Here is a 27996-nt window from a genome sequence, read left to right as displayed (position 1 = left end):
TCAATAAAATGAAATTCTTCTGAAAATGGATTACTAGTACATTTGATTCGCTTGTTATAAAAGGTACATATATTTTTGTTTGAAAAATGGGAAATACAGAAAGTAATGTCACCAGTGGTGTTAAAAAACAAGCTGGAGCTTCTATGCAAGCCATTTATAAGTTATGCAACTTAAAAGGTACGTTTCGAATGTACAAATACTTTTCATTGAAATGAAATTTTCAGGTGGTGGTTTACTAGTAGAACTTATGAAAAGAGCCGCTCAAAATAAACAATATGCTGAAATAGACCATGCAATAAAAACCAAGGTAATTGAACAATATTTCAATTATGATCTGAAGAATTGTTTAACAAGTCTTTATGAACAGCTACCCTTAGTATGTAATTATATTCCATTTAAATACTAAATATTTATTATTCTTACAGGTTGAGCAGTTTCTTTACAATAAAGGAGAAGGTCGTTATTTTCCTATTGCAGATTTGGTTCTGTTGAGGAATGCTGAAAGAGGACGTCACAAATTGGTGGGTGAAGAGATCAATTCATTTAATTTGATTTATGCACCATTTTACTATATAGTAATTATCGTTTTCAAGCTTCCTCCTTTACGAGCAATGGAAAATCCAGAAGAATACGAAATTGATGAAAATGCCCAAGAAGTAACGGAAGAGGAATATCGTAAAAGTAAGTACGAGTATATAACGTCAATAGAAAAATTCGAAAACATATAGTATCATATTGGAAAAGGAAAAAAGCAATGTCTAGTAGAAGCAATTTAATTTTTTAGAACCGTGCATGCATCCAGACAATTAGATTTTGTTCTGGAAAAAATACATATGTTGTTTTTTTTTTAATTTCGTATAGCCGCTTACTATCATAGTAATTATAGCGACTTGTTTTTGTGCCAATGTACTCAATTTAGCCTCTTGGACACAAAATGGGGTCAAAACCAAGTTTGTTCTAATATAGGCCATTTTTAAAAACTATCCTATATGATGTTCAGAAATATTATTCAATAATAACATCTTTCTGCAGACAGTAACGTTTTAGTAGAAAAAAATGGCATTAAGTTTTCAGATTTAAAATTCGCACCAAAACGCGTCGTGTGGGAAGTGTCATGGCTTTGCTAGTGTCTCAATATGTTAGCGGATCATGCGACCAAACGAATCGTAAACACTGGACGTTGTGGAGTGACAGAGTGTATAGACTTTAAGACGTTCATTGAATAATTTTGTTATTTTGTGTGATGAATATGAATTCCAAAAGTTACAAGTATGTTGGAAGAATAGTCTTCCAACATGGATATATAACCTATTATAGATCTGTCCGAGAACAGAACCAGCCATTTGTTTACTTTTCTACTACTAAATGACGTCATTCGCTCTGATTGGTGTTCCACATATCATGACGGAAATCCGAATTTTGTAATTTTATTTTATGAAATAATAATTTATCTCTCAATTAATAAGAAAATAAATGCGTGTTACAATAATTTAGTGATTTTCAATAACTGCCATGATATTCGGCTTCTATAATAGAATTACTAAAATGGTCAGTCTCCACATCACTGTTCCTTATAGAAATCCAATAAATAACTGCATAGGCTTCCGAAGCTTCAGTTAACTACTTCATGTTTATTTCAAATAAACTTTATTATTATTCAACTTCCTAAACCATCGTTCAAGCTTTGCATATCGATTAAAAAACATAAAATAATTAAAGGAAAAACATCAAATTTAATTCAACAAAATCTCTATTATTTGCAAATTTCAGATCCACATCTCTATAGGCATGTTTGTTGGAAAATAAAAGAAAGAGGGGCAGTGGGAGAAACCATTTTACATCTATGCCTTTTGAATGCAACTTCTTTACACGCAGATCTCGCAAAAAGACTTCTAAGATTTTATCCTAGACTTATAAATGATATTTACATGTCAGACGAATATTACGGTAAGATGCTGTATTTTAAATTTGTTTTTTTTTCTGTTTTATAGTAATATTAATATTTTTTGTAATTGGTTGCTCTTGATTCTTTTTTTGTCATTTAATATGAGGCCTAAGCAGAGTCCGTGTTACTGGAACCCTGATTAATTGAGGCCTTTTGTAGTCTCATAAGTTATGTTAGACGTAACAATAATTTTTTTTAATTGATTCAGTCCTTACTTGGTGGAAAATCATATTGATTTGGTAAAAAATAAATGTAAACACTTACTACTTTCCACAGATTTTAATTATTTACGACAATTGTTTCGCCGTCTAAGCGGCTTCATCAGGGTTACATTGCAAAGTGTTGAATTTTGAAATACAATTTTAGCTATATATACACAAAAATGAGAGTGCCTATGGAGCAATAAAATGTTAATTTATGGATTCTTTGATGGGTCAACGGTCTTCTCGGTTCGGGGTACTATATTACTTTATTTGTTGCAATTTGGAATTTCCAAAAAATTTTACTTGAAGATGTTCAAAAGCGGTGACTTATTTACATCTGTTTGGGAATTTAGTGAAATATGTCTCGAATTGTACCTGTTAATCTCTAGTGATTCTAGTAGATTCAAACGGTGACTTTTATTTTCGGTATAGAGTATTTTGTAATTAGAATTGAAATTATGTCCGGTTTCTGATGAATGATCTGCATATGACGAGAAGATGTTATCACTAGTGTGACTCCTTTGGTGTTCGTTAATTCATTTCTTGAAGTTTCTTCCAGTTTGTCCAATATATACCATTGGGCAGTCACTACAAGTTACAGTGTTTACATTTATTTTTTACCAAAGTAACAATAAATTGGTTTATTATTATTATTAAAATTATTACGTAAACGAAAAAAAGTATAACGAAATAAGCACCTCAAATTTTACACTTTTGTTTAGTATTTTCTCCTATATTTTATAGAAAATTTATGGATGAAGTTGAAAATTGAATAATTCATTGTGATAAGATACCTCGTCAGTTAATAGAGTTGTAGAAAAAAAAATCACGAGTCAATTCGATATGGCTGTTTTACAGTAAAGTTGTAGTGCTCTAATGAAAAATTTTCTCAACACACAATAAAGATTTTGGTGAAAAAAAAATGTTGTTGAATACATACTTTTTGAGATTATAGCTTACAAACTTACTTTATAACATAAGTTTATTTATGTTAATTGCTCTTATTCCTATGTGTTTTCAGGCGAAAATGTCTTGCATATTGCGATAGTTAATGAGGATCCTGGGATGGTTAAGTACTTATTGGACTCGGGAGTTAACTTTCAAGAACGTTGTTTCGGCAATTTTATGTGTCCAGAAGATCAGAAATCTTCAAGAACAGATTCATTATCTCATGAATGGGTTAATGTTTGCCCAGAAACAACTTATGAAGGGTGAGGAAAGGGTCTATCATTTCAAATAACTCTTTTTACGATTTCCGCTGTTGAAGGATGCTATTATTTACTTTTACTGGTTTTTTCTTCAATTTCTCAATAAGAAATCAATATGTCTTCATAGAGGATACTAAACCGGGCATTCCAAATATTACATTTGATGCCTTTTTTGATTATAACAAATTTCTCTTGAAATCTGGAATATAGTATTCAGCTTTGAACCTAAAATTTGAATTAAGTATTGGTTTCAAAATAGGTACATGCATTAGTTGTATTTGAGCATCATGCACGAATCTGAGAATTTTGGAAAAAAAATAATTATGAATTATAAGCTTATTATGCAAAATCTCTTTATATATTTAGAGTTTTTTCTTATGTTTGTATATGTCGAAGGCAATTAGGAAAGGAATATTATTATTAGAAATAAAGGTTTATTTTACAAAGTACATATAATTGGATCTCAGCGAAAAAATCTTTCATCCATGTTCGAAGAATACATTATAAAATTCCTTTTACTCTCTTCCAATTGGTTCTCTGTTTCATTATGCATATTTTCAAGGTCTACAAAATTTCCAACTGTTTCAATAAGTGGTTCTCCAACAATATACAATACATCCAAGAGGAGACAAATTAGATCTAGTCTGACCGTCTCCAGTAATTTTGATTCGACGAAATTGTTTTTCATTCTTCTCGCAAAACACGCACATACCTCTTGCACCGTAGTCACGTGATCTATAAACCTCACACCGCACACTCCGCACCGGTGTGGATTTGCCGAACGCAGTAATGAAAGTTAATTATATCCGATAGTTACACACACAACACTAATATAACCTTAGAACATATTCTAAGAATATAACATAAGAGTTTTCAGACATCTTAGTTATACACATCCCTAAATAATGGTACAATATCCCACCCCTTTTGCGACGCATAGAAAAAATATAATAATACAAACTTTATTCTATGAATAAAATTTCGTGTTCTTGTAGACCCGGTTCAGATTTCTTGCTTCCTTACTTTCCTTGGAAGACTTCGTGAACGTTGTACACATTACAAAAGGATTGTAATCGTAGGTGTATAAAGTGTCTTGTGAATATTGAATATTAATTTTGAAAATGAGGTAACCATTATTCCTTATGTGATATTTTATTGGAATTTATATATCTTTTAATTTAAAGCGATACTGATTCAAATTCGGATGCGAGACCAGGTCCATCAACACGAAAGAAGGCTAAGTACCTGCAAAAATTTAAAAGAGAGTGGGAAAATGAAGACCAGTTCAAAAACTGGTTATCATCAGACCTAAAAGGCAACGGATATGCTTATTGTAAAATATGTCGCAAAAGCATATCGATAAAATCAACAGGTAAACTGGCACTTACTAGGCATCAAAACTGTGAAGGCCATCTGAAACAAATGAAGTCAATGAATAGTCAAAAAACAAATACATCAATTCCAAAATTCAACAGTCAGGAAAATAAAACAAAAAATGCTGAAATGCAAATGGCTGCCTTTTCATGTAAACACAAACTTTCCTACCACGTAATGGACCATTTAATTAAATTGATACAAACAATTTGCCCTGATTCTGAAGTTGCCAAGACAATCAAATTGCAGTATGTATAAAAAAAAAGACGACATTTCCGATTCTGACAGTGATACAGATGTGGATTAACTCTTTTCTATGTTTTGTATTTTGTTGGTGAATTTTTTTAATGTGTTTTGTGTTAACATTTTATATAATCTATTATATTATATATTCGTTTTTTATTATGTAATTGGCTGAATAATATTATTATTGTTGTGTAAACCCTTTTGAAATAAACTTGTTCAGCAGCAAAAATATCGAAATTGTATTATATTTTGAATATATCCTACCTCTCCCTTCCATTGATATTAGGGGTATGGTCCGTATATCGCCGAGAATTTCAGAGCGGTTACTAATGGTTTTCAATATTGCAGGTAACCTGCTTCGTATATGCCTCCTATACTTCGTTAATCTATGATGCCTCCTGCTTGACACTTGTCATTGGTCAACAATTTTTTTTTTACAGAATTTTGGAGGTTATAAATGGTTAATCTCTTTTAATTTGTAGACAACTAAAAGTTTTTAATGGCTCTGAAGGGTATTTGTTTCATAATTAAAATAATGAAGTATTTGAGTGTTAGATGTCATGGAAAAAATTTCAGTGGCATATCCAGACATAAACCTTGGGGAGATAAGGAAAAAAATTGGTTATTCGTTTCCGATGTCCTTTGAATTTACTAACACTTCTTGAGATTGATTTTCACCTGTCGAAGTGTCAGCTGTTTTTTCAAACGCGAAAAACTTTAAAATTCGCCTGCATCAAATTTTCTTCTTTTGAAGAAGTTTTCGAAAAAAGCTTACTCATAATAAGATTTTGATTAGTTTTTAAGATCATACAACACATTAAAAGTTAAACACGAAATATAATAGAAATATTTCATGTCGTCCACTAGTCAACAGAATATACTAACCTACTGAACTCTTTGTGAGTGAAAATGTTAACACGGTAAGTAATGGAATCCATTGGCATTTATAGCTCTTACGTTTCAATTTTGAAAAGCACCGAGAATTTCTACAAACCATAAATAATAATGAACATTCTTTTTAGAGTTTGAACCTGCTGGGAATAAATATGGTAAACAAAATGATGATATGGGTAATTCGGTAGGATTTGGCATACTACACCAAAATGTGAGATCAATTGGCAATTCTAAAGAACTTCTAGAAGAATTGATGAAAGAAAACGAGGAAGTAAAAGTGTTGTGTATTTCAGAGCACTGAAAGACAGAGGAACAGATGCAATACCATACAATAGCAGATTTCAAGTTGGAAACATACTTCTGCAGAAAAGAAAAAGAGCATGGAGGAGTAGCAATCTACATCAGAAATGGTTTACCAGCAAGGGAGAGAAAAGATATCAAAAAAATGTCGAAGAAAGGAGTATTTGAATGTGTAGCAGTAGAATACCATATAGAAAAAAGAAAGCAGATCTGTATTGCGGTTTATAATGATGGAAATATTGATACAATGAGTGAAACTTTAGAAAAGATCTTACAGAGACTACATAATGAAAAGGCGAGGATTGTAATAGCAGGTGACTTCAATATCGACATGGCAAAGGAATCTATTAAAAGAAAAAGTATACTAGACCTAATGGGTACATATAATATAAAGCAGACAATATATCAACCAACTCGAATAGCAAAGAACTCAGCAACATGTATCGATGGAATTTTCACAAATGTTGAGATTCCATATAGAGTCAATATCATTGACACGCACATATCTGACCACACAGCTCAAAAAATAGTTTTTGACACAAATGTAGAGCAAACAGAATATAAGAATAGACGTATTTTCTCGGAAAAAAAGATACAACACTTCAGGGATTCATTAAAAGAACAGAATTGGTTTCCACTTTATGAATTTGATGAAAAAAACATAAACAGTCAGTTTGATTACTTCCATCAGGTATATTTGAATAAATTTAACGAAGTGTTTCCAGCTAAAAGAATCAATATGAACAGAAAACGGAAAACGGCAAGAAGGGACCAAGAAGCAGAAAATATCAAACAAAAACTAGATATACTACTTGTGCTCAGTACACACGACAATTCTTTCAAAGATATGTACCAGAAAACAAAAATACAATATGATAATCATCTGAAGAAGAAGAAAAGAGAAAAATTTGATATAGCCATCCAAAAATCGGAAAATAAAAGTAAAACTATGTGGTCATTCATAAAGTCGGTGAACAACTCCCAGAAAAGAGATTTATCCCTAATGAATGGTAATCCACAAAATATTGCAAACGAGATGAACACCTTCTTCGTCAACACTGCAACAAGATTGACTGCAAACATATCAAAAAGTAAGAGTAAATGCAAATATGTGGAAGAAGATAAGTCATTGCGACTGAGGAAAATTAGTATAGAAGAGACCAGAGAAATCATCAAATCATTAAAAAACAAACACTCTAGTGGATATGATGGAATATCAAACAAAATGATCAAACAAACAGTTGAAGAAATAGTCCAACCCATCAATTACATTATAAACAACTCTTTGAAATATGGGAAATTTCCTGACAGTATGAAAATAGCAATTGTCAAGCCAATACACAAGAAAGGCGATATTAATGATTACGGTAATTACAGGCCAATAAGTATTCTACCCAGCTTCTCAAAGATCCTAGAGATGGCATATTGTAGGCAAATTATGAATTTTTTGACAGAAAATGCATTCTTCAGGGAGAGTCAACATGGATACCGAAAAGGAAAGTCAATACAAACAGCTATATATCGTTTTGTGACAAAAATTGTGGAGGCTTTTGAGAACAAAGATGAGGCAATGGGAATTTTCCTTGACCTGACAAAAGCATACGACTGTTTGGATGTGAATGAATTAATAACAAAACTGGAAAAATATGGCATAAGAGGACCAGCTTTAATGTGGGTAAGATCATATTTTGCAGCAAGGAAACAAATGGTGGAAATGGAATCAAAGGGAGAGGTCTTCAAATCTGACCTAGAGGAGATGATTTTGGGAGTTCCGCAGGGAAGTATTGCCGGCCCTCTCTTTTTCATAGTATACATTAATGATTTCGATTTGTGTCTTGGAGAAGACGAAAGTGTGATAGTTATGGCAAATTATGTAGACGACACCAATTTGTTGGTTATCCATGGGATTCTTTCAGAACTTAAGATTTTGAGCTCAAGATTAATAGAAGAAAGTCAAAAGTGGTTTGAGTCGAACAATCTCATCTTAAACAAAGAAAAAACAAGAAAGATTCTCTTTTCACCTTCAACCGTGTGTGGTGAAAAGGTAGAAGATAATGATCATTTGGATGATTGTACCAAACTGTTGGGAATATATATTGATAAAAATCTTAAGTGGAATGAACACGTTAATTATTTGAGTAAAAAGATTAGAGCAAGTGTTTATGGGCTCAGAATGATGACACGATACACTGGTAATGAGGTTATGAAGGTTTTGTATCATGCAACAATTGAATCAAAATTGAGGTTTGGGATTATATTCTACGGAACATCAAATATAGAGAGTCTATTCATATTACAAAAGAAAGCTATAAGAATCATGAGTAATCTCAAATATAACGAATCTTGCAGAACTTTTTTCAAGAAGAATGGAATACTGACCATATATGCCCTATATATACAGGAATGTTTATTATTTATGAAAAGGAACAATCAACTGTTCCAAAAATATGAGAATAAGAAAGCATTCCATGAGACCAGAGGTTTAGATTATATATATCCCAAGTTCAATCTAACAACAAGCCAACGACAAGTAGAATACAGATGCTTGAAGATTTTCAATTCATTGCCTGAGAACATAAAACTAACAGAGGATGTCAAAGGATTCAAGAGGAAACTATTTAGATTTTTGTTGAATCTGGAACCATATAATATGACAAGTTACATGAGATAAATAATTGTTTTCTATTTTTTGACACTGTTTCACTTCACTATCACAATGCTGTATTTGATTTGAAATAAAGACCCAATTATTATTATTATTATTATTATTAATAATGATTGTGCCGATGACAGTCGGATCAGATGGAGTGCTTTGATATAACCGCTGGTTGATGAATTCGTTGATTAAAATTTTATACAACAAATTATTGAGCGTTGTGGCTTATAATGGATAGTTTTCCTGTGGGGGATATATTCCCCCCTTGGGAACGCCACTGAAATGTGCATAAACAATAATCTGAAAATTAAAGTGACAACTACCAAGACGAGTGGGCGTGGTTACCAAATCTAACCAGAATAAAAGTACGGTTGCTCTTGCCTCTGACAGATACAGTCGCCGCCAAATAAGATGGCAAATCTATGGCGCAGAGAGAGATAATGCTATCTCCTTCGCACCATTACGGCATTGGAGCTGGGGTGTTGCCGATTTCGAGACTGCTTAACTGAGTGGCGTGGTAAATAAATTGAATCGGCAATGAATTATTCGAGATAACGAAAAAAAATATCAGAGGATAATAATTGACATTGAGAGTAGAACCATTTATTATAAGGTACTTTTATTTGAGAAAATACGATATACAGGTAGTACGATAGTATGACATTAAATTTTATGCTTTATATGTACGCTACTGAATGGAACGCTTCGGTTCATTAGGTACTCCTTCAGTTTTGTGCGCAACCAAGTTCTTGCCAACATATTTGGCGTCGACTGTAACTCACCGAAGTTTGAGAAAATAGTCACAGCTTTTTGAGGAAATTGATATTATTATTAACAATAGAGAAGTAGGAGTTTCCACCCAAAAACTCAAAATAACAAAAATAAAATGGAATTCATACACTACTAGAATACTAAAGAAACCTGAACATATTCAAGTCACTCACATAAGTCAAGCTTACGGAATAAATACTTCCGAAAATGATAAAGAAACACAATCACATTTACTAAATTAAGTTGAAGGCGATTCTGCTCTCGAATAGACTGGTCGGGTCGGTTCTTGAGAGAATTCACCGAACTTGCACCAACAACACTATTTGGCAAACCATTCCATTCACCGAAAACTGTGTTAGGAAGAGAAGTTTGACGCTGTGTAGTCCTGTAATTCTCCTTTGTCAGTTGTAAGGCATGGCTGCACATGCTTATTATGTTGAGGTGATCCAGAATCATACCAAAGAACACATGCAGAGCCCGATACGTTAAAATAAGATCACCTCTATCTCGCCAATCCCCAAAGATTTGCCGATCGACAATCTCAAATGAGCGTGATAGTCAGGTCTAATCTTCCCAAAGGGAATCCTTGTGTTCCAACGCTGTACAGATTCGAAGAGAAGTTGATCGCTACTAAGAGAAAGGCACCACATCGGCCTGGCATATTTCATCAAAGGACGCACATAGCTTCAATATAGTGCTCGACACGTCAGGCTGCAACCCCTAAACCATCTCTGTATCATATAGCTCATCGGTCAGTCTTTCGCTGTCACAGCCGCCGTGGTGTGACCAGCTCTATGGACACTATGATGCCCAGATCATTATACAGGGAGTCAAGCAGTGACCATCGACTGCATATTGAGACTAATGGCCAGTTGCACCATTTGCCTAAACATTGATTAAAATTTAAACATCGATTAATTTCTGATTTCTCTGAAGAAATCAGAGAGTAATCAATGTTTAAATTTTCAATCAATGTTTAGGCAAATGGTGCAATTGGCACTTAGGATTATTTCTGCCTAGATGTAAAACATTACATTTGCTGTCATTTTCGACACCAATCTTCAACAGCCCACAAATCGTCCTGAATGGTCCTCGCATTCGAAGCCTGGTTGTATATTTTTGTGTCGTCTGCAAAAATAGCGTATGGATATTTCAGTTGTCTAGGCAGATCCGATGTATAAAACAAAAAGAGAATGGGACCCAGGATTGATTCCTGCGAGACGCCACTGGACATAAAATTATTCGCAGATGAATGAACGTCCGCCATTCTCACACGGAAGGTTCGATCGGTTAAAAAAACTCTAATCTAATCCACGAGTGCAAATCTCCCCCTATGCCTAGGTATTGTAATTTATGCAGAAGATGACGATGTGGGACCCGGTTGAACGTCTTGGAAAAGTCCAAATACGTACAGAACAACTATAGAAATACCTCGATCCAAGGGAGTGAGTCCAATTAGACTCGTTTCACACGGTTCGATTTATATATAAGGTGCATATTCGATTCGTTTTAGGTAGCGCCTAAAACGAATGAAAACTCTTCACACACACTCGGTTAGTATAAGGTTTGATTTCAGGACCGAATCATCGAATACGCAGTCACTCACATTTCTCACAATGCTCACTATGGAGAATAGACAAATTGCTGCCATGTTATTTCTCTATAGAAGAATAAAAAAAGGGAAGAGGAATAATTGACTTCACTGGGTACGTCTACGACATCATCATTTGATGAATTTAAAATGAGAAAATGAAAATAAAATATTATTTTCCCTTGCCGAAAACGTGACCGAACCGAAACTAAACCGTATGTGTGTAAACGACCAATTGCTTTTGTGAACTCTGGACCCGAATGGAAACCGAACGAAACCGATTCGTGTCGAGGGGGCTTTCGGTTCTATCAGTTATCTATTAGGTATAGTATATCCAAAGTAACTTGGAGGAAGTCAGAATATTTCAATTATATGTACAAGGGTTGTCCAAGTTTCCAGAAATTCCTTTGGGGCCAGTGAATTTATTGCCTAACAATACTTTGAAATAAACCCCGGTATTTAGCGGATTGCGGTATCCATTTCAAAGAGACATCTGGCCGAGCGTTTTTATGGACTAGTTCATGTGAATTTGGATATACTATACCGAACACTATATTATTCTGTGTTAGCGCAAAGTGAAGAAGCTGATGTTCACTCCTAATTCTCTCCAAGACCTCGGACACCGAAGGGGTAAGGCTTATGGGTCGATAATTATTGGGCGATATATACGGACCACCGTAGAGTAATGGACATAGATTCTCTGAGCGAATTACCAACTTCCAACCAAAGAAACCAAGGTGATATACGGACGGATATCCTAGGTCTATCCTCCCTACAGCCTAACCGTCTACTGATTTTTTGATGCAGTGTCTACCTACTGATTTATTAAAAAGCCATCTTGCAACGCCGTGTATCAGTGTCGGCAAAAATATTCTACAGTCGACGCGATGGAAAGCTGGCTACAGCCTACTGGCTAGACCCGATCGACGCGTCGATTGGCTGTAAACTTGTAAAGCCTCACTCTTTGCCACCATTTACTTTTGTGATCACACCCGTTCGTCTTGCGGTACAGGGTGAAAATAATAATTATATAGATTATTACATTATAACGAGTTCACAATATTCAAAATGTACAGTAGCCTTACGTATCTTTGAAGAGGAGAGGCAGAGTAGCATGTTACTACAATGTCTTTCGGAACAGGGAGAAATGTAATGAATTCCATACACTTCTCAAATTATCACGGAAAATAGAAAATGCTGATAGATTTTTCATGTGCATGCTTCAAATTCAATATGTGAATGACCTCGGCGAGAATATGGATCCTCCAGATCGGTAGTCGACGGTCGCCGTCAATCAGCGTCAAGTTGTGATAGTATGTTCGCTTATAGGGAAAGCAGTGGTCCAAATTTTCGTGAATAACGTCGTTCTGCTTTGCGTCAACTTAGTATATTTACCAGGGCACTATGGGGTTGAAGGAAATGAAAAAGTTGATGAACTTGCAGAAAGTGCATCAAGGTTAACACCTGCTGGACCTGAGCCTTTCTGTGGGCTAGCAAAAGACCAATATGAAAAGCTGCGGTCCAGCTATGGGAGTTGATCAGGATAATCCACTGAACTAACACTCCTAGACTTGTTCAGGAAAAGAAATTCGTGACGATTTCACCTACCTACGCCAAAAAGCTCATGAAGCTGTCAAGAGCCGAGCTTCGGGTGATGGTGGGACTGCTGACGGGGCACTGTCGGTACAAACATCATTTGTACCGTATGGGAAAGTCAGCAGACGAGATTTGCAGGCCCTGTGGATCGGAAGCAGAAACAGCCGAACACATGGTATGCAAGTGTCCGGAGCTGGCTGGCCTAAAAACCATTCGCATGGGTAAGCCGATCCTGGATGCCAGAGAGGTAACGCCAAGGCCCCTAAGGAGGTTTGTCAGTTTATTAACTTCATTAACGACCTCCTTGGGTTTCTATGAGTGAGTAGGGTAGAGAACAAAAGATCTGCATGGTCGCAATTCCCGGAAGGCTTACTGAACCAAAACGACCCCAGTTCAAATAATAATAATAGTAGTATATTTCTACATTTATCAAAGATACCTTTACATTGGTCTGTTGCATTGCAGTCGTCACACAGATAGTGAGGTGCCATAACATTGTGTAAAAAGCGATTGGCTACAGTTGTATTTTTATCTGAACGAATACGAACTAGATATGGAGCACTTGAATTATGTAGTTCGAAAACATGTATTTCTTTATGATTAAAGTCATAAAGGATACAAAAATACTGTTTTAAAACCAGAATTTTGTAGTTCATTCGTGACTGATGTTCCACACCACAAAGTACAACTCGGTGTCTTCAGGTCACAATATATAAGACTATACAATGCTTTAACACAGCCTAGCGACAAGCATGTATTTGACCACACATGCCGCGCTTCTACTTCGATTTAATAAAACTTGATAGCCTGTTCCACCACGGCAAGCTTGGCTGTTTGGTATCTGTGTGTCGGTTTCTTTATTGCTAAATAAATTCCTCGAACTTTACTAAAGTTTAATTATCACATTCAATTGATCAATTTTTAGATATGTTTATTGGGGTGAATATCCGTTGACATTTGCTGCTTGTTTGGGACAAGAGGAGTCTTTCAGACTAATATTAGCTAGAGGAGCTGATCCGAATGCTCAAGATACAAACGGAAACACGGTTTTACATCTTTTAGTCATATATGAAAAATTGGTAATATGTCTGTACTCTTCCTTAACTATTTTCGTCCTTACCATTTTGTTCTATAGGAAGCCTTTGATATGGCATACGAAGTTGGATCAAAACTATCAATCAGGAATATGTTACACCTGACACCTTTAACATTATCCGCTAAACTGGCAAGAGTTGAAATTTTCTTCCATATCTTGAACATCGAACGAGAAATCTACTGGCAAATTGGTAATTTTCTCAAATCATCGAATTAATTTGTGTTTCTCATAAATATGCTCTTCTAGGTAGTATTACTTGTGCAGCTTATCCCCTATCTCAAATTGATACTATAGATGTGGAAACAGGAAGAATAAGTAAAATGTCAGGGTTGAATTTAGTTGTCTTTGGGGTGAGTATAATTCGAAGACAAGTATGCCTTTCATGCTATACATATAGCACAATCAATATTTTTGTAGAAAATTGGTGGGGATTGAGGGTAACGAGGGGCATGAACCTCTATCACCTTCAAAATTGCATAAATTCACTAAATTTTAAAAATAGAAATCTGATGGTAGGATTTTTCGCAATAATTATTTGTACAAGAATTAAATTCTTCCTAATGTTACTTTAAAAAAAAGGCATAACCAATTCTCCTTTTAGTCACATCGCTGAATGGGTAATCGAATGAACTTCCATTTGATATATCACAATCCATATATTTCCTCATTTGAAAAAAAAAGTTGTGGGGTGCGAATTATCTAGTTAGAAAATGCATAGTGTAACTTCTTTTTGAAAATAAAGATCAACGGGTGCAAAGATTTTCCTTAATAATTTTTCGTATAAGAATTATGGGCTTGTTGCATTACTTTTTTGGCACGGTGTTTAAAATATTCATATATATTTGCAATTTTTTATTTATGTGATGAAGATTTTTTCCATGACATTATTGAATTGTTCAAATGCCTCGATCAATTATACCGCCCTTTGTTTTAACTATATTTGCCTCTTATTGTTGAATTTTTTCCTGTTTTTAACATTGATTTCAGGATAAAGATGAACATTTGGAGCTTTTGGATGGTGTTCTGATTGATTTATTAAAAACGAAATGGAACACTTTTGTGAAATTCAAATTTTATAGGCAGTTTTTCACGTTTGCCTTCTACTTCTTGATTTCGTTGATAGCTTTCACATTAAGACCAGGACCTCCCATGCATCATGTTCAAATAACAAATACTACTAATCTAACGAAAATTTCTGCTAACCTTCTGAATCATACCATAGTCGACTTCAAAATCGAAAATCTGACTACCAGCAAAGGTAAGAGGATCTGAATTTAGCAGTAATTATATATTCACAATCAGATGTTGATTTCGAAGATCGAATAAAGTATACCGGTGGATTCATCTTTCAACAGATCAAAATTTAGGGAATTTTAAGGATGATATAATTATGTAAGTATACAGGATCCTGCATGATGCAGAATTGAAAATACAAAAGGGAATGCTTTTCAACTAAATTCCTAAAACATCTGGTTTGGCAGCTATGGAAGCTTAACGCACTATTGCAGGAAATTTGGGGAAATAAATAAATTTAGATGGATGTATTCAAGATAAATCAAGACCATTGATTGAACTCAACCATATTTAATATTTTTTTAAACATGCATGTTTAAAAAAATATGAAACATGATTAAGTTCAATCTAGAAGGTAATATGTGACCAAAAATATGGTTACTCAAAATTTTTATCCATACATTTATTATACTTAAAAATCATTTTAAAAACTTCGCCGTCTAATTGTGCCAGCCCATATGTGCAAATTCTATTTGTTTATTATTCCAGATCATACCAAACAGAATTATTTTAATATTTTGCTTTGTTCCCTTCACTACCTATGTCATTGAAATGCCTGGTGTTTATTTCTACGTTCTTTCAAGTGTTCATTCGGTATATTCTTCAGAAATAGAAATAGGAAGTATGTGTATTTTTTTCTAAATTGCATAAATAATTAGCGAAGTTTGTCTACTGAAAGTTGAAGTTTCATTACTTTCAGGGATGAAAGATGACGCTGGCAATACAGATATGGAAGAATGGTGGGAAAATTTGCAGGAGGAATGTAGGTTGATGGATCTATCATCCAGAGATTCCCAAATCAGATTTGTTTGCGAAGTCGCAATGACAATAGGTGCGTTCATTTACCTAGCAGCGGCTGTGAGAGAAGCGAGATTTTTAGGTGGAAGAATGTTTTTTGAAAACTTGGTAAAGACACATACTGACAAATTCAAGTACTACATGTTATATTACACAATTATTTTCGTATTGAGATACAAAACTATCAATTTTCAGATGACAGCACCATCAAGGGTGATGTTTCTTTTCTCTTGTATTCTGATGCAAATTGTACCATGGTTGAGATTGGCTTGTCAAGATGAATTCGAAGATTTCATTGCAGTTATTATAATGCTTACAACTGCTCCATACTTTTTATTCTTTTGCAGGTAATACAGTTTTCATTTCCCTATTACGATTTTTATGGCTCTACTCGGTGGCGGCCTGTAGGCTATTCAAATTTTGTCGCCTCTGAATTTTGATACCTTAGTTCACAATATCAATTATATTTTCTATCAATAAAATTCTAACTTTATGATTTCTGCTTCATTATTTTTGTTAAATATTTTAATTTTTGTCCAATTTTTGAAATTCTTTGTGTGTGTATAATATTTTTTTTTAATTCTGTGAATCCGAATGAAAAATTAATAAGCTCAATATCTACCGCTTCTTAAAATTTTCCGCCAAAGGCTTCATCCTACTCGGCATTCTGGTAAATCCGCCACTAACTCTAGTAGTATTACAAAACTTGTGAATTTTGAAAACACCCATTATATTTTAATATAATGAACGGGCCCCAGTGATCACGAAAACTATCTCATGAATGAACCCTTCAATTTCAATTGCACAAGAACACTCAAGAGGAAGATTTGTATAGATAGACCTCAGTTATCTGTTGCCGGATGGTAGCTGTCTCAAACCAAAATTTCATACAATATTCACCCACTACCGAATTGAGTAGATAGTAAATTAGCATCAAATAAATTTAAAAAATTTGTGAAATAAAAAATGTTCGGCATGGATTCTGCTGCAGTGTAACAAACTAATGCGATTCACATTTACAGAGGCTTCAAAACGGTAGGACCATTCGTTGTTATGATTTACAGAATGGTTATGGGAGATTTGATCAGATTCGCAACTATTTACTTGGTGTTTGTTATGGGATTCTCACAAGGTATGTTTTCTGCTAGTGTCTTTCAATAAATTTGAAACCACAAAATTTTTCAGCATTTTATCTGATATTCCTTTCCTATGATAATCCGTTGACACCAGATGATGTAGATGATTCTGCAACAAATCCAATGTCTACACCTATCGAATCAATAATGGCTATGTTTTTGATGTCACTAACGAATTTTGGCGACTATTATGGAGCATTTGAGAAAACCGAACATGAGATTTTAGCCAAGGTAGTTTAATGAAAATTTCTAATGGTGGTTATTGAAAATAAGATAAAATAATATGGTGGTTGATGTATAGTGACCTACCGCAAAATTTGTGGGTCCCCCGATTTATCTATCATATGTATGATAAGTTTGTTTTGTTACAACCCATAATTCTGGAAAAAAAATTAAATGTGGCCCACATAAACAAAAATTTACCTGTGGCCCTTGTTAGCTATAACTAACATATATCCTGCAATTACAGAGCTTTACATCTGTTTATTTATAACCTTCTAATATAATATTTTCAAGTTGAACCATTCAAAATATACAACTGAGCTGAAGACTTTTGGCTAGCACTTTATATTATGACTTTATTAATTGAGTTTAGTTTATTATGAATTGGTTTTTTTTTTAATGTTTCAGTTTCTTTTTGTAATGTTCATGGTGATAGTCTCAATCTTACTGATAAATATGTTAATTGCTATGATGGGGAACACTTATCAAAAAATAGCAGAGACACGCAATGAATGGCAAAGACAGGTAAGATGCAAAAAATTATCTGATGGAAAATAATTTGATTTAGAACTCTTTAGTGGGCTCGAATAGTGTTAGTGGTTGAAAGAGGTGTGAGTCCTGAGGAGCGGTTAAAACAACTCATGGTTTATTCCCAACCAATGTCAGATGGTCGAAGAGCACTTGTACTCAGGTTGAATCAATCAGTGAGTTTCAAATGATTTATCTTCTTCAAAAGTAATGGCAATATTTTTCATTCAAGAAATGTCTATCTACATTTGCATCTGTAAATGTTTCTTCACAGAACTATATTATTATTATAGTTCTTGTTTTTACTGAATTAATATAGTGCATTTTTGCAGAATGAAGATAAAGAAGAGATGAAGGAAATACTTGAGATGAAGAGAAGACATGACCGAAATATCAAAAAAAGGGAAGAACAGAATCCACAAAAGGGAATACTGAACAAAATGGTTTAGTGGAATATTAAAGACAACTAGATACTTTTACTTTATAATTAAATGCATAAAGAAATTAGTTTATTATATTTACAAATTATGTACACATCAAAATGAGAATAAACATTTTATAAGAATTTAGTCTTTCCTGATGAAAATCTGTCATCCAACAGCTGTGCTTTCTTCAGAACAGCTGCTTTCTGTGCCTCATCAAATCTATTTACTTGCAAATCTGTTTCTCTGTTGAATGGTACTCTTGCTTTTGGACCCGCCTCCTGTGGAATAGTATAATAAACACATAACAATTATGTAATTTCTTTATTTCTACTATTTTGTCTCAAAAGTAAATCCTCAATAGTATAATTATAATACGGACCTATCTATACAGGGAGTTTCATTGGGAAACGGAAATACTTCACAGGTGCATATGTGGCACCAAGGAGGTTCTGGAGATACCCCATTCATTAGTTCTTACTGTCTTCGTAACCGAGATACAGGGTGTTTTATGAATTTTGCCTGTTTCTTTCTGAGGTCATATCAAACGAACCACCCAGTATATTTTCTTAGTATTTGACAAATATGTTCCTAATTGAGAGCCCAAACGTATCATGCAATAACCGCCTTGAAAATCCAGGTCCGGGTTAACAAAAAATTATGAATTTCTTCGAAACAACACCCTGTACTTCGGAATTTTGAAAATCTGTTTTAATATTCAGAAACTCCACTAAAAACTAAACTGAGACGTTTACTACAAATTTTCGCGCAGACAGTTATACTGCACAAATTTTCAACGTAAAAGTGAAGTTTTTAAGAATTTGGATGCCTGAAAGTGGTTTGAAGTGACTTTTAACAATGAATTATCGAAAATATGAAATCCATAATTATTTCAACATTACTTTGTAATTCATTTTTGCATTGGTTTTCCTTTTTATAGCTGTATACCATTTCAGTTTTTATTTTTGAGTTACTCTCTGTCGTTTCTCATTACTGCACAAATTTTCAAGGTAACCGTGAAGTTTTCAAGAATTTGGTTTGCTGGAAGTGGTACCGGGTGTTGTTTTGAGGATTGAAACAATTCATAATTTTTTGTTAACCCGGACCTGGATTCTCAAGGCGGTTATTGCATGATACGTTTGGGCTCTCAATTAGGAACATATTTGCCGAATATGAAGAAAACATACCGGGTGGTTCATTTGATATGGCCTCAGAAAGAAACGGGCAAAATTCATAAAACACCCTGTATCTCGGCTATGAAGACAGTAAGACCCAATAAATGGGGTATCTCCAGAACCGCCTTGGTCCCACCTATGCACCTGTGAAGTATTTCCGTTTCCCAATGAAACACTCTGTATAAACCAATACTAACCTTGTCTTTCTTCCGTTTCTTCTGATGCATTTCTACTAAACTTTCAGTGTCTCTTTTGTGTTTTTTCGCTCTTTTTTCTTGCTCCCTATCTCGTTTTCTGAGTTCAGAGTTTTCCATCTCTTTTCTTAAATCATTGGTATCTGCTTTTTTCTTATTTTTTGCATTCGGAGTATTAGTCCAGGAAGATCTGAAAAAAGAAGTAATAATAAATATATTTTAATGAAAAGTAATTTCAAATGAATTTTCAAATTTAAAATACTCGGTATTGGAACAATATGAAAACAATGAATACATTGTTAATGCTTTAGTGACTGAAATTCAGAAAGTTCAACCTCAAACTAATAACTATATGAATTTTGGGATTGCGTATTTGAAAATTTAACTTTTTTCTGATAATTGTAGGAAAAATTTATACCTATCTGACAAATCTGGCCCTGCAGTAGGTCTGAACTGTCTAGGTCCCAAGCCCAATTTACTAGCACTAACAGTGGGTAATTCAATCATCCATTCTTCTCTTTCTTTTTTTTGTTGTCCAGGATTCAATTGATTTAATTTCATTTCTAGAGCTCTTTCCTCTAAAGCTATAGCATTCTTAGATTTGAATTCTTGTCCAGGCAGTGCAGGTCCATATGTATCTTCTTCACTTGAATCTTCTTCAAGATCTTCTTGGAAAACTGTATTGCCTAATTTTTCTCTCATATGTGGAGGAAGGGAAGGTCCTATGGTTGTATTATCTTCATTCAAAACGTTTTCTTCTAATTTTCCTCTCATATGTGGTGGAAGAGAAGGCCCTATGGATATATGGTCTTCTTCCAAAATTTTCCCTTCTAATTTTTCTTTCATATGTGATGGAAGAGAAGGTCCTATCGATGCACTGTCAGAATTTTTTTGTTTTTGTAAATTTATCGGTAATACAGGGCCATAGGCCTGGTTTAAATCTCCCCTTTCATTATCTTCTAAGATTTTTTCTTCTTCTGAATATCTATCATCATCAGAACCTTGTTTGGAACCCATAGCAACTGGCAGTATTGGACCATATATTTTTCTCTCATTATTCTCCATTTATTTTGTCTTAATTTATTGCTTATTCAGGTACACTCAAATAACTGCTAATTCTGAAATTTATAAATATAGCATTGTGATTATTCCCAATCATTAAGTGGTTGAAAATTAAAATTCACACAATTAGGTGTTTTGTATAATTAAATTAGAAAATTATATTTTAAACTTCTAACTATTTGAGTAGAATACACATACATAAATTTAGAGTTGTAATTTATGTATGTAGATACAGGGGTTGTTTTCAGAGGACTATAAGAGTTTCCAAAATTTTTATTGAAATAAGTCTTTCCATACTTATTACAGAAGATTAATTACACAGTTGATATAAACTATGAATAAGTTAACCCACTATACTATAATTACCGACTTGGGTACTTTTAATGTTTATGGATGAACAATGATCGACTGTAGGTTTCTCTACCTGCACCTGTGCAAGGTATCGATGCCAAAAAGCGAAAAGAGTAAGAGACTGAATGCTGAATAGAACGTGCTCTCCCGACTACTAACTTTACCCCTTCCACCTTGCGTTCAAAAAAGGGTAGAAAGTAGAAACATAGATTTGCCATGGATAATAAGAACATAGATATTACACAATGCAACAGTCTCATAAAGTGTTTGAAATTTTTGATTTGAATATTCAATTGATTCTGATTTTGAATTGAGTGGTGGAATTTCATTAATTTTCAGATATTTTGTAGAATATCAATATTAATAACGACTGATGATGTTAACATCTCTTGAATTAAACTGACATATCTATTATGTGTACTAGCTGACCCGGCGAACTTCGTACCGCCCTATAATCAAGAAATATCTGTTACCTTTTCATCTGAATTAAGTTAATTTCTTTATTAATTATTTATTAAGTTCATTGGTCCAATAGCAACGATATGCAGTGTACTGTATTCAATTTCTTTGTTATAATTAAATACAGCTCTATAGGGGTTAAACGCAACACTTCTATTTTGTTGGTTCCGTTTCCATCGATTCCGTTCAACTTCATTCCGCGTTTCACGTTGCTCATCAGTTTGACTTCCAGCATTACGGATTCTGCGACTTAAGTTTGTACGTCTAATTGCCGGCATTTTAAGAAACAAAAATTCAACTGAAAATAAAAAAAAACCTATAGTACCTATTTTTTTGTGAAAGTATGAAAATGGTCTATCGAAACTTTCCAACACTATATTAATTTGACTAACCTTGTTGAACAAACACTTCAGAAAAAAACACACACTACAAATTATCCTGTAGAAACCAATGTGAAGAATACACTAAGAAATGGTAAATGAATTATGTATGTATCTTGTTATTATAACTCCGACCATATTTCAAGTCCGACCGATATTCATTCTTTCTCGCTTGTTGGGCTCAACCTTTGGTTATGTACCCAGTCACAAATTTGTTGAATTTCTCCTAATTTTCTCACATGTATTATATATAATTCACACTTGCATTCATCCTTATGTCAACATACAATTTTTATTTTTTCTCAAAGACTTAAACAACCACTAAACATCCATGCCCTCACCGGGATTCGAACTCGGTCCTTCGGTGCCGCTGTCGAGGTCTCTGTCGACCACGCCACCGAGGCGGCTCCGACCGATATATTTGCAAAGAGCATATAAACTACGTTTCTTTGTTTCAATGTCAACTAATGAATTTTGCAATTCTCGTATTTTTTTCTTACATAAGAACCTTCTCCTAATAATAACAAATACAACAAAAAAAGAATTAGTGAAATCGTTCCAGACATTCACGCGTGATGCCGTGACCAAGGAAAAAGGGATTCATTTTTATATATACAGGGTGTCCGGGGAATAACTGTACATACTCTTACCAGAGATAGAGTTGGACTAGCTGATTACTGATTGACTGTAAAAAATTGATTTCTGGATTTCCCTAGAAAGATACAGGGTGATTTTCCAACTTCATGGAAATACTTAGACCATCATAAAATCCAAACTTATTGACGAATAGTATTGAAACTTGGGAGATTATTGGTACATGCTAAGGTCGAGTCAGAACGATATCAATTATTTCATTATTCCAGGGCCGGACTCATTAATCTTCATTTAAAGTGTTCAGGGTAAAAAAAACACTTTGTATTTCGAATTACAAATAATTGATTCGCTTTTTAGAAAGAAGCTAAATTATGCTTCAATTTGCGGTATCGCTTAAAGTTGTCACATCAACAATTATTTTTTTATGAATTTTTGAATTTGGATAAAGTTCGAAAAATTGAATTTTTCACCATGAAGAGAACTGAAAATCTCATGTTTGAATATAAAATGCGAAAGTATTAGTAAAAAATTTTCAAAAAAGTTCAGAGCTTTAATAAGCACATTCGATAACGAAACAATAACAAATGAAACAAACTAAAATACATTGAAGAGTACCTAATAAAAACGAAAATAGGAACGAATGAATTGCAGAGTCAACGTTATTTCAGAAGTGGTTCGAAATGAAAACCATTAGCTTGTATACATTTCTCTTGCCGAATGTTCAAATTGGATACAGCCTTGCGAATCATATCGCCATTATTTCTTAAAATATCGCAACAGTTGATAATTCTGTTCATCAGTTGTTCTCTTGACTGGATTTCTTCAGAATATACCATATCCTTCAATTTTCCCCATGAAAAATAATCTAGCGGGTTGAAATCTGGAGATCGAGGAGGCCATGGAATAGGTCCTCCTCGACCTATCCACCTATTTGGATAGGTATTGTCAAGGTAACTTCTCACTTCCAAACCAAAATAAGGTCCAGCTCCATCATGCTGGAAATAAATTCCTCTAATATTTATTCCTTGTAGCATGCCGGGTAAAATATTTTGTAAGAAATCTAGATAAATCGCACTTGTAAGGCGATCGTCAAAAAAATGAGGCCCAATCAAATGTTTGTTTATCACAACACACCAAACATTTACTGAAAATTTATGTTGTGAATTTCTCAGTCTTATACTGTGTGGATTATTTTCGGCCCAAATATGCGAGTTATGAATATTGAACACACCGTCTCTGGTGAATTGAGCCTCATCACTGAATATTGTTCTGTACAAAGTGACTCTGTGATTTGCTATCCAATGTGCAAAATTCAGTCTTCAGACATTATCGCCAGGTTCCAATCGTTGTACCTGTTGTATGTGGTATGGGTACATATTTTCCTCTTTGATTATTCTGTGCACCTTATGCTTCGGCAAATGAAATTGTGCACTTACTCTCCTTATACTAGTTGAAGGTTGTGCTTGAATTAATTGGAGTACTTCATCACTTCTTTCTAGATTCCTTTGGCAATCCTTCTTCCTATCTGGCACTCTACCATATTGCGCTATACAACTAAATACTGCAGAAAATGTTTGGTGATTGGGAATTCTGCGCGACGGAAATCTCAGACGATACTCTCTCACAGCAGCTCGACTATTTCCCTCACATTTACCATACACGAACATCATATCAGCATATTCTCTATTTGTGAAATTGGCCATTTTGATAATTTCACTATTTTATAATAATCAAAGCACAAGCAACAAACAACAATCTCAAATTTCAGTTGTCAAAATGTTTGAAGTTTATCACAGAATATTTTTTAGGAATTCATATTTTATCTTGTAGGAAATTTTATTTCTGTGCATTTTTGATCTTGAATCTTTGAATCTAGTAAGATATTTTGTAACATTCTCCCAAACTGAAAATCATATCTCCTCTTTCTCAGAGTACTTCTGGGGTGGCCACCCAGTATATCAATAAATTATTATAGTCTTCCTCACCTTCAGTGATTTTTTAAGAAAATCTATTATTTATTTTCGAACTCCGCAAGATGACAAATCCTGTTCAGGTAAATAAATTAAAATTTTCGAACTTTATCCAAATTCAAAAATTCATAAAAAAATAATTGTTGATGTGACAACTTTAAGCGATACCGCAAATTGAAGCATAATTTAGCTTCTTTCTAAAAAGCGAATCAATTATTTGTAATTCGAAATACAAAGTGTTTTTTTTACCCTGAACACTTTAAATGAAGATTAATGAGTCCGGCCCTGGAATAATGAAATAATTGATATCGTTCTGACTCGACCTTAGCATGTACCAATAATCTCCCAAGTTTCAATACTATTCGTCAATAAGTTTGGATTTTATGATGATCTAAGTATTTCCATGAAGTTGGAAAATCACCCTGTATCTTTCTAGGGAAATCCAGAAATTAATTTTTTACAGTCAATCAGTAATCAGCTAGTCCAACTCTATCTCTGGTAAGAGTATGTACAGTTATTCCCCGGACACCCTGTATATATATATATATAGATATTACTCGTCAAACTGCATATATCTAGATGCCTGAAAGTCATGAATAGTCGATTACCAACTTGATTGTTCACGTTGACCAATCTGGTGGTTCCTTTTGAAAATGTCCAACCAATAAGAATTTAGTTTTTGAAACTTCATCTAACTGCAAAGAACGTCGGTTTTCTTTACTTGTCTCGAATCTCTTCTGAATGGAAGCTACACTAATCAGTTTAATTTTTTTTGTTTCATACTGTTAATTATTATCTAGCATATGTGCATATATCTAGATGCATGAAATTCCAGAATAGTCGATTACCAACTTGATCGTTCACGGTGAATGATCACTCATCAATTAGGTAGGTACATAAAATATACAGTGTGGATCAGAAAAAGGTGTCCTTTACTGATAATTTCTTCGAAGTAATTACGCCCAACACATATTTGTGGAAATGTTTCAATAAAATTGAAATCAAACATAATTAGGTACTTCGAGGAAATTATGACCATCATTTTCTGATCCACCCTATATATTTTAGGTACCTAATAGGCGAGTGATCTTTCACTTTGAACTATCCAGTTGGTAATCAATTTTAGAATTTCAGGTATCTAGATATATGCAGTTTGACAAGATATACATACATAATGGATATGTCAATTCAATTCAGGAGATGTTTACATCATCAATCGAAATTGATATTGATCCCACAAAATATCTGAAAATTAATGAAATTCCACCTCTCAATTTTTTGGAAATCACTGAAGAACTTGATATCTTTTGGACTTTGGAAAAGAATAATTTTTCTCTATACCTAGTAAACTTTAATCAGCTGTATGAACAATCGAGAGATAATCGATTTGGTATATATATTCGAAAAGTTTAGTCACAATGACCATTCGAAATTTTATTTTTAGAACCATATATAATCTTAACCATTAAATTTAGAGCAGTGATGCAATGAAATAATTTGATCAGCATCGGGAGTTCTACAAGATATAAAAAATTCAAGCAATTTCACTGAAAGCCCTTTCCCTTTGATGCCGTGCGTGATCCTTCCAACTCATCAAGGTTGAATTTGGCAAAAATCACAGTAACTGTACATAGATTACTTTATAAAAAATGATTAACTAATTCAATGATTTAATGTTTAAGAGTTTTTCTTTTCATATATATATTATTTTCTCAACAGTCTTTGTACCTCAATCCAACTAACATCCTCAATTGTCTTTTGATTATAACCTGAATAACTATTCACATCACACTATTTTTACATTATCATTTTACTCAGTTTTTTACTGCTGTATTGCACACTTTTCAAAACTCCAGCAGTAGCTATTCCTTTTAAACTTTGGCTAATTGAGGATCTCCATACTATCTGACTTATACATGTAGAAACAATCTCATTACAATCAGGATCATAGGCTATGGCTCGTAAAACATCTTCTGTATCTTGCCTAAGACTCCCTCGATTCCAAAGTCTTGTTAGAGCTTTCTGAGGCCATCTAGGTAACTGATTCAAATGATGTAATCTAGCTAATGGACTTATATCTTGAGAACATATGATTGGAACTTTACTATGAGGATCACCAGAAGATAGTGGATCTTTCTTAATATTCGGAAAATCAACATAATCAGATAATGTGTTCAAGATAGGTTTATATAATTGTCTGAAGGATTTCAATTGCGGTTTGACGATATTTTCCACCTTATTTTTTTTCTCCCCAAGAATCATTCTGAAGTCCCCAGCATAACTCAAATTGGACAGCACATGATAAAATTCATACTCAGTAAATGATTCAGGAAGTATAAGCAAGGCAGAATGAACTGCAGATTGTAAATTCAACTGTAGTGCAGTTAGTAATTCTGAATTTGAAGTATTTTTCAAAATTTCCACAGGTTTGTGAAGTCTACCTGCGAGATATAAATCTGACCACTCCAGTAAATCTGTTACCATGTCTCTTGTTGATATAACGCCATATTTTATCATAACTCCTTCAATAGGTACTAATGTATTGTAATATATTTTTGCCCCAAAATTTTCTTGGAACTTTGACACAAAATTATGGCCAAAATACTTCAAGCCACTGTAGTGTGATGGATTTTGCTTGATATTCAATTCATGCCATTTAGAAGCGTTATCTACGCAAAATATCAAGTCTATCATGTTTTCCTTGGATTCATTTCTGAGTTGCTTTTTCACCGCTGATCCATACGCGAAACAAAAATTAAGTTGTTGTGGAAATCTGGCAAGGATTCTTGTGAAGATAGGAGCTAGTATAATTGCGTTAGACGTCATTTTTGAAAAACAAAAACTTACAAAATCTATAATTATTCTACTCCATTTTTTCCGAAATGAATAATAACAATACTAACCTCAAAGATTAACTGCTTCAAATTTTCAATGTCAAATCTGACGTTTTCTTCTAAATTTTTGTTGTTTAAGGCACCATATACTCAGATTATTATTTGTTAAATATTCAGACTTAATTATTCGACAGAAAATAAAATTACATCAGTTTCAATTCATTTTATGTATTAAATATATTTAATGTTTTCATGAAAAAACATTACCAAACATAGAGAAACTGAGAACTAGATTATCTATATCTATGTATATAACTTATAAGATGCCTAGCACAGAATATTAAATATACCTAGATTTTAAACATATACAAGTAAGTATATAAGGAATGTATTATTTGAAAAAACTAATTTGAAATTATTGAGGTATTTTTCTTATAAGAATTTTTTTGGGTGAAATCCATTCCTGTTCGTTATAAACTGTACAAAACTCAAAAATATTAAGTAAACAGCTTTCTCTCTACAGGTTAAAAACCCAATTATTTAAGGGCTTAAAAATATTGACCCAACCGCAATAAACACAGATTACTGGTAAGATATTCGTAATCTGTGGCAATAAATAAGTAAAATAGACTTCAACTTCTTCAAGTCATTTTTTCTCTGATCGTACCGTTGACCAATCAGGTGGATTCCTTTTGAAA

The 27996-nt window shown here is 33.6% G+C and overlaps 3 protein-coding genes across 4 annotated transcripts; 1 reads left to right on the top strand and 2 right to left on the bottom strand.

The window, feature by feature from the left end:
* The first annotated feature begins 50 nt into the window (after window positions 1-50).
* LOC123679201 (transient receptor potential cation channel subfamily V member 5) lies at window positions 51-18416 on the top strand. Its single transcript, XM_045616640.1, has 17 exons — window positions 51-177; window positions 225-307; window positions 426-521; window positions 594-681; window positions 1771-1947; window positions 3170-3359; window positions 13710-13863; window positions 13920-14070; window positions 14127-14230; window positions 14868-15138; window positions 15874-16079; window positions 16167-16318; window positions 16994-17103; window positions 17157-17338; window positions 17738-17854; window positions 17908-18033; window positions 18190-18416. The coding sequence occupies exons 1-17, from the start codon at window positions 87-89 to the stop codon at window positions 18304-18306; spliced, it is 2415 nt and encodes an 804-aa protein (XP_045472596.1). The 5' UTR covers window positions 51-86; the 3' UTR covers window positions 18307-18416.
* Window positions 18328-27591, bottom strand: LOC123679203 (GPALPP motifs-containing protein 1). Of its 2 annotated transcripts, none has more exons than XM_045616642.1 (4): window positions 27368-27591; window positions 20067-20766; window positions 19652-19838; window positions 18328-18560 (listed from the first exon to the last, which is right to left on the bottom strand). In XM_045616642.1, the coding sequence occupies exons 2-4, from the start codon at window positions 20711-20713 to the stop codon at window positions 18414-18416; spliced, it is 981 nt and encodes a 326-aa protein (XP_045472598.1). In that variant the 5' UTR covers window positions 20714-20766; window positions 27368-27591; the 3' UTR covers window positions 18328-18413. The 2 variants fall into 2 exon arrangements, with proteins under 2 accessions (XP_045472598.1, XP_045472599.1); XM_045616643.1 differs by lacking the exon at window positions 27368-27591 and adding an exon at window positions 27312-27364.
* On the bottom strand, window positions 26118-27361 carry LOC123679202 (phosphatidate cytidylyltransferase, mitochondrial). The gene has a single exon (XM_045616641.1). It carries the CDS (start codon window positions 27288-27290, stop codon window positions 26262-26264), a length of 1029 nt encoding a protein of 342 aa, XP_045472597.1. The 5' UTR covers window positions 27291-27361; the 3' UTR covers window positions 26118-26261.
* Window positions 27592-27996: the final 405 nt, after the last annotated feature.

Source organism: Harmonia axyridis, chromosome 4 (assembly GCF_914767665.1).
Source record: "Harmonia axyridis chromosome 4, icHarAxyr1.1, whole genome shotgun sequence".
Classification (NCBI taxonomy): Eukaryota; Metazoa; Arthropoda; class Insecta; order Coleoptera; family Coccinellidae; genus Harmonia; species Harmonia axyridis.
Note: the sequence above shows the minus strand (reverse complement) of the source record. Positions and strands in the feature narration are given on the sequence as shown.

What these genes read in the sequence shown, in the direction of transcription:
- LOC123679201 (XM_045616640.1), top strand. Translation starts at nt 87, where the DNA reads ATGGGAAATACAGAAAGTAATGTCACCAGTGGTGTTAAAAAACAAGCT. An exon ending in TAAGTTATGCAACTTAAAAG is followed by an intron (nt 178 to 224) that starts GTACGTTTCGAA and finishes TGAAATTTTCAG; the next exon opens with GTGGTGGTTTACTAGTAGAA. An exon ending in TACTCAGGTTGAATCAATCA is followed by an intron (nt 18,034 to 18,189) that starts GTGAGTTTCAAA and finishes GCATTTTTGCAG; the next exon opens with AATGAAGATAAAGAAGAGAT.
- LOC123679203 (XM_045616642.1), bottom strand. Translation starts at nt 20,713, where the DNA reads ATGGAGAATAATGAGAGAAAAATATATGGTCCAATACTGCCAGTTGCT. An exon ending in GGGCCAGATTTGTCAGATAG is followed by an intron (nt 19,839 to 20,066) that starts GTATAAATTTTT and finishes TTCTTTTTTCAG; the next exon opens with ATCTTCCTGGACTAATACTC. An exon ending in AGAAACGGAAGAAAGACAAG is followed by an intron (nt 18,561 to 19,651) that starts GTTAGTATTGGT and finishes ACTATTCCACAG; the next exon opens with GAGGCGGGTCCAAAAGCAAG.
- LOC123679202 (XM_045616641.1), bottom strand. Translation starts at nt 27,290, where the DNA reads ATGACGTCTAACGCAATTATACTAGCTCCTATCTTCACAAGAATCCTT.